This window comes from Salvia hispanica, chromosome 2, assembly GCF_029641045.1.
Source record: "Salvia hispanica isolate PSC_SH4W2 chromosome 2, Shi_PSC_v1, whole genome shotgun sequence".
NCBI classification, from domain to species: domain Eukaryota; kingdom Viridiplantae; phylum Streptophyta; class Magnoliopsida; order Lamiales; family Lamiaceae; genus Salvia; species Salvia hispanica.
The window spans coordinates 59,935,480-59,943,183 of NC_142693.1; the positions used below are offsets into that span (position 1 = coordinate 59,935,480).

The 7,704-nt window shown below is 30.8% G+C and overlaps 1 protein-coding gene across 1 annotated transcript; it reads left to right on the top strand.

Moving 5' to 3' along the window:
• Window positions 1-1,881: 1,881 nt before the first annotated feature.
• On the top strand, window positions 1,882-4,132 carry LOC125198963 (pectin acetylesterase 8-like). The gene is made up of 10 exons (XM_089065239.1): window positions 1,882-1,972; window positions 2,082-2,161; window positions 2,289-2,375; window positions 2,454-2,578; window positions 2,666-2,723; window positions 2,811-2,864; window positions 2,954-3,031; window positions 3,494-3,602; window positions 3,689-3,828; window positions 3,916-4,132. Exons 1-10 carry the CDS (start codon window positions 1,882-1,884, stop codon window positions 4,021-4,023), a joined length of 930 nt encoding a protein of 309 aa, XP_088921365.1. The 3' UTR covers window positions 4,024-4,132.
• The last annotated feature ends 3,572 nt before the right edge of the window (window positions 4,133-7,704 follow it).

A 7,704-nucleotide genomic window follows, 5' to 3' on the forward strand; every position in this document is an offset into this window, starting at 1 on the left:
AATTTCAAATTAAAAGCTCATGTGACCTTCTTGAACAATTTGTTGATAAATAGTACTCCCTCCGTCCCAAGGTATTAGACCAACTTTCCTTTTTGGGATGTCCCAACATATTAGACTCATTTCCTTTTTTAGCAAAAAGCATCTATCTTATTTTATTCTCCACCTACTTTTTTCTCTCTTCTCTCCCCTACTTTTTCCCTCTCTCATACTTTATTCTCTCCACTTTAACTATTTAAATATCACTTCCTTAAATTATGTGCCCAAAAGAAGTGAGTCTAATACTCCGGGACGGAGGGAGTACTCCTTCTTCGACTCTCCCCTCACTCTCATTCTAACTCTAAACTCTTTACTCACCCTCTCTCACACACTCTCCAACGCCGCGGCCACCTGCAGGTACTATCCGCCTCCGTCCCTCCCTAAATTTCGATTTTAATTTTTTTTTCTTTTTTCAATTTAGTGTTTAGAGAAACTTGTTAGAAGCCCCCAAAAAATGGAATCAAAGTCATTTGTTTTTTATTAACACAAGATTTTAGTGACGTGGTAAATAATCTATACCAAATTTGTTTATAAATGAGCATTTCAATTGTACTAATCTATTTTTTTTCTTTTGTATGTGAAGAATCATGGGTAAAAATATGATGATCACTTGCTTCATGATACTGTTGTGTACACTTGAAGTCATCTGCGTAGAGCAAGTCAACTACACTTTGCTACACTCGGCTGTTCCAAAAGGGGCAGGTAATTAATTATACTTATATATTTTGTAAATATTGGAGTACTAATTATCATGATAATACTCATTAATTAAATTATTATTTCTAGTCTGTTTGGATGGAACTCCACCAGCATATGCCTACAGAGAGGGATTTGGAGATGGATCTACAAACTGACTAGTACTGTTGGAGGTATTTAAATCTTTCTTTAATTAGTAATTTTACATTATATTTTAATTAATTATGAAGTTTATGATTTCTTGTGTTGATTTAAAATTCCCATAGTTCCTCCCTGTTGTTGTCCAAATTTGATGTGTCTGATGGAGATTTTGTGCATGTGTCCTCAAATTAATTTCTTGGTCCTTTGTTCATGTTCATGTGATGATACATTTATCTTTTTTATTTTTTTCCCATGTTCTTTTCTTATTTTACTTTTTCATAATTTCAAGAGTTTTTACGAGTTCGGAATTCCCACAATTCTTGTGTTCTTGACCAGTTTAATTTGGTATGGGCTCTTCTCCACACCTTACTTTTTCACAACACAAACACTTAAGTTACCTTAGTCTGTCATTAATTAAATACGTTAATTATAGGTAATTAATTAATAAATTATTAATTTTTCCTAACGAATACTCATGGAGCATTTTGCAAAAGCAGAAAAAGTAATTCGTGTGTATAAAATATGGAACATTTCTCACCACACCTATTCTCAAATATTGTATGGGCCATTGTGTCAAACAAGCCCATATACATTTTCTCACTTATCAAACGCACACAAATTAAAAAAAAAAAAAAAGCTTTTTCAAAGAGACTCAGAAACTATTCTCAAATGTTTTCTGGATGTTATTTTCTTGGCCTATCTTTGAATTCATGATTCTAGGGATTGGTACTACTTATTTGATAGTAAAATTTATCTCAACTTAAATATTACTCTTTGTAGTACATATAGTACAATATAATTATGGAGAAAATAAAAATCTTGGAGATGCTGCTTTTATAAAAATAGGGGTATTATAGTATATCATTAATTTGTTTCAAAAAAATATTTTGAGCATGTGTATAAATGTAATTTATAAATTTATTCAAATTAAAAAGAAATCTGGTTTTGGCATGTTAGGGCGGTTCATGGTGTGATTTGGAGGCAGAGACTAGCTGTCGAAAAAGGTCAATGTCCTATCTTGAAAGCACTGACTATGAATTTATTAAATATGGGATAACATTCAAAGGAATACTTGACTCAGATAGTCAATTTAATCCCGGTAAGTTTACAATTAATTATTTTAATTATAATTCCGGTATGTTTACAAAATTAATTATTTTAATTATTAATTTAACCGGAAGCTAACTATGCTTTTTTGTTTTTTTTAGATTTCTACAATTGGCATAAAGTTTTTGTGCACTACTGTGATGGCTCGTTGTTTTTGTCAGACGTCGACCAAGTTGATCCTGTAAGACATATAAATATATAAATATGTATTTATATATATTTATAATATTAGTATTTTTATCATCAATTTTATTAAATTATGTCATTTACATCAAAATAAATTTATTATTCAATTAAAATTAATTCAGACTAACAACATCACATTCCGAGGTGGGAGGATCTATAATGCTGTAATGGAGGAGATGCTTGACAAAGGAATGTGGAATGCTCACAATGTACATATATGTGCCTTAAACCAATTATCAATTTTTATATATTCATTAACATATATTCATAATTTTGATTATGTGTAGGCTATGTTGACGGGTTTCTCAGCAGGTGGATTGAGCACAATCCTACATTGTGATAGATTCCGAGCCCTCTTTCCAAATACTACAAGAGTCAAGTGTGTATCGGATGGTGGTTTTTTTATTCGCGGGTAAATCCAAAATTAAAATTAATTTATGTTTTACATACGCAATACAGATAGATTACATGTGAAGTCACCTAATTAATTTCCTAACAGGGAAGGTGAATTGGCAAACCAATCAGACAGCCATTTTGCTGGAGTGATTGCTGCAAATGTATTATTCTAATTCTTACTATTTAATTAATAATTAAGTTTTCATATAGTACACTAGATTAATTTGTAGTACTGTTTTTTGGCACAGGAACTTAGAGCATTATTGCCTAGTTCATGCGCTTCTAAAAGGGACCCCAATTTGGTGAGATGACTATAACTTGTTTAAATCATTTTCCTTTATACTACACAATACAAGAATCATAATCACATTTTAATGAAATTAATTTTTAGTGTCTCTTCGCCGAGTATTTGGTTGAAGATGTTGCCACTCCACTCTTTATAGCTGAATCAGCTTTTGATATGTTCCAGGTATGAAATTATAGGAGTTTGAATTGTTTATTGTGTACTGCAAAGTCGATACATATGTATGCATCATATTGTGTAAGAAGTTGTTGCTATTATTATTATTATTATTATTATTATTATTATTATTATTATTATTATTATTATTATTATTATTATTATTATTATTATTATCATCATCATCATCATCATCATCATCATCATCATCATCATCATCATCATCATCATCATCATCATCATCATCATCATCATCATCATCATCATCATCATCATCATCATCATCATCATCATCATCATCATCATCATCATCATCATTCCTGATGTATTCTGCTTGCCATTTAGCTTAAACATAATTTTTCATTCATATAAAAAGTACTCCAAGAAACAAAAATAATATTTGTCTTCTTATCCATCAAATATAAATAATCTCTACTGTTATTCATCTATGTCCAATTTAATATAATGCAGATTGCATACGACTTCATATTAACTATTCCTGGTCTGGATCCAAGAAAATGGGAAAATTGCTCACGTTCCTTGGAGCAGTGCAATGCTACACAAATAGGAATAATAAAAGGTAGTTTTAAGTAATTTGTTTTTTCCATTTTAAAATTGTGAACTAAGTAAATGTTAATTTCTCACCATTGACATTCATATTTTCAGATTTTGGAACTATTTTCAAGAAGACATTAATGAAACTCAATAACTCTTCGAGTAGAGGGGTATTTTTGGATTCGTGCTATCTTCATACACATATCTTGCAAAGCTATAACTGGATATTCTTTCCGGTACTTGACAATAAAGTAAGAATATTACTTGATATATACTAGTGTGATCAATTTTCTTATATACTAGTACTAATATTTGGTGTGACATACTATGTGATGCAGAGTGTAGGAAAAGCTATTGGTGATTGGTTTTATGATCGAAGTATATTTCAAGAGATAGATGCTCTTAATTTATATCCACAATATTGTTATCCCCTTTCAAAAAAATAATTGGCCGGTCTTCTTGTTTGATTATGCTTGATATGTATCTGATAGAGACGACCATTGTAATGTAAATCAATAATTTTTACATATTTTTAGTCTTCTCGTTGCTAGTTCTCTTTCCGTTCGTCATTAGGACTCTTATTTCTTGACGACACATATTTTATGAAATGTTAAAAATAGCGGGTGGAAAAAACTTAGTGGAATGTGAGCCCATGTAGTATATTAACGGACTTTAATTAGTTTGTTTATTTATTTATAAAATATTATGTAGTAGTATATGATTATTATCATAACTTATTGAAACTTTTCTGATTTGTGTTAATTGTAATACTCTAATAGTTATGTCTTCTTGACTGCAAACTTAAATGCATATTTAATTTTTAACATTAATGATTTAGTAACAGATAAAAATTTACGTATCACCTTAATTTAGTAACAGATCCATCTAAACTAGTATTTTCATATAAAGATTAATAAAAATTATAGTTGAACCATTGTGAAAAGGAAAGATTTATAATGAAGTTCAAATCCATGATCAAGATAGTGACAGTCCTTGTAATATGTGCAACAATTATATATGAATCGAACTCATATACTCCGCCAGGCTCCGATTGCTACAAAGACTTGCAGCAGAATTGTGTTGATACGGTTCGTGAGGCGATATGTGCAGGACCTAACGGTCCATACGAAGAAATAATACATAGATGTAGCGGCCCACTTACTGCTAGAGTTGATAGTGAATGTTTCTTCCAGACATTGGCCGTCGATGTTGGAAAAACTTGTAACCTGAGTCGTGAAGATTCAATAGCTATGGCAAGTCTAATTTGGAGATATGTCTATGATGGACCTGGAGCTACGTGACTGCACCACCAAACTTTTATTACTACTAAATAAGGTGTAACAAAAAATAAGTATAATAGTTCTATTGTAAAATGGTGTGACTCAATGAAATATATTCTGAAATATGGTTGGGTATTACCAAATTAATAAATGAACACTAATACTTAATTTACTTTATTATTTGATGGATACTTACATTTCTGGTTCTTTAGATCTAGTGTTAATTATCATGAATTTATTTTTCATAATAAAAATTATTGTATCTGTAGTATCTTATGGACAGTCTAGTTTCCATTCTAAAATTATGTTATTGATTGATCTTGACTCCATTCCGATGTGTACTTATCAATGGCCTATTTTCCATTAAAACTTCAATTAATAAATTCTGAAAACAACGAAAGTGAGTGTTTGAAGCTTATTATATTATGGTTAAGGCATTTTGATAGAAATCCACGGGTTCCATCCTAAAATCAATTGGTGATAGGAGGAGTGGCCCATGAGATTTATATACTAGTTTCAGTATTCTCTTGACACCGATGTGGGACAGTTATATGTTACTCCCTCCGTCCCAGTTTAGGAGTGCAATTTAGTTAGGGCACAAGTTTTTAGAAATTGTTGGTGTGTGTAATAATTGAAGTGAGGTAGTGGTTGTTGGAGTGTATAATAATTGAAGTGAGGTAGTGGAAAGTGGGACCATTTTGACTTTTTGTATGTTTAAGATTTTGCTTTGTTTTATTTTTATGAAAGTAATGTCATCTGAGTGTAAATTTCATCAACAATGAGGTCAAATTTTATGTCCAAATATGGTAAATTCCAAATGGAACTCTTAAACTGGGACGAACGAAAATGACAAAATAAGACTCTTATACGGGGACGGAGGATGTATTTTTTAGTTTCAATTGCCAACACATTTGATAAGTATTTCGTATGTGTAAGTTTTGAATTATCATATATATTGAGATATTTGATGTGATTGTAATGGGCTAATGGCCTTGCAAGCATCACATAAATGATGCCTAGAACATATAAACTTTACCAGGATGCCTCTTTAATTTTTTACGAAATAGTAGTTCAGAGTTTGTTGAGGATTTTTTTGTGTTTTGTGTTTAAATAGCGGTTTAGAGTTTGTTGAGGATTTTTTTCATTCTTGTTTTGTACACTCTCTCGATTTGATTAAGCTCAGAATAATGCTAATTTACGTTTTCGTAACACACAATTCTTCGAGCAATTCGTTCTTTCATCCACCGCATCACTTCATTTCTTATAATTACGTGGACTCAATCATAAGCATGTAAAGTTATTACATACTTATGATGATTTGTTGATGATTGTTTAAGTATTTCTTTGTTTAAGGTTAGACTTATTTATAATTGATAGACCAAAAATAATACTAGTAATTTTGATGATTTTGATCCATAAATTCACAGAAAGTATTTATAGAAAAAATTAGGAATGAATATTTATAGAAAAAATTAGCTAAAAAGTATAAAATAAATTAAGATCAATTAATATAGTATAAAAGAAAAAGAACTTATAGAATGAAATGTCTAATTAAAGAAAAAGGAAAAGAACCAACGGGTTGTATGGTAGCACGGAGTTGTGGTGACCTTTAGGTCACGGGTTCAAACCGGGTAGAAGTCTACCCGCTGGGAGACGTTCTACCCTTTTTTAATTGTGATTTCTCGTGCCATTATAGTAATTGTAATCTACACTAGTATAATGACAGAATATATTTAATTTGATTTTTGTCTTGATTATGTTACGAAGAGTTAGAGAGAAACTTATATTTTGTGTTAATTGTAATGACTCAGATCTAGGGGTGAAAGTTCGGGTACCCGCGGGTACCCAAACCCGAAAATTCGGGTACCTGAACCCGAAATCTCAAAAATATCATACCCAATACCCGACCCGTATGTGAATTCGGGTACCCTAATACCCGATGCGGGTACCCGAACCCAACTAATCGGGTACCCATAAACCCGGAATTATTATATTTAAAATTTATTCTTTTATATAAATTAAATTGTGTTGAGAATAGAAATTATTAAAAATAACACCATACTTATACTATTTATTGACTATGATTCTATATTATATAAAATAGACATTAGACAAATAGACACTACTTAATTTTAAAATAATTTTTTTTTTATATAAATTGAAACATAAAAGAGATTAAAATAATTTTTTAAGACATTAAATGAACATGTAAATAAAATGGAGAAAGCATAACTAATTAACTATATATTTTCAAAAGATAACAAGTAAGAACATAAATAATGCAACATGAACCGAACAATGAAATGTCAAAGCAACCAAACATAATCTAAATAATGTCAAAGCAACCAAACATAATCAAAATAGTAAACTAAGAACTTTATAACCCAAAAACTAAGATTCATGCCATTCAATTCATCTTTAAGTGCTCCTCATTTTGTCATTCATCTGTGACTTTGTGCAGGCCATCTCTCCGATGGTAGCTACCAATACTACATAAATAAACAAGAAGAAATGAGAGAGAGATAATAGTAAGAACAAATCTAAAGAAATGTACTTACCACTTTGAAACTCTTTTTGTTGATCCTCTTCAGATATGTCTTCTTCATCTTTCTTTTCTATATTACTAGTCTTCAACCAATCTCCGGCGCAAATCAATGCCTCAACCATATTGCAAGACAATGAGCTTCTATACGCGGTTAGAACACGACTTTATGTACTAAATACAGATTCAGAAGCAACACTAGAAACTGGAATTGCCAAAATATCTCTTGCCATCTCACTCAAAACATGGTAGCGTGGATTCTCCGACCACCATTTCAAGATGTCAAAGTTATCCACATCGTTCTT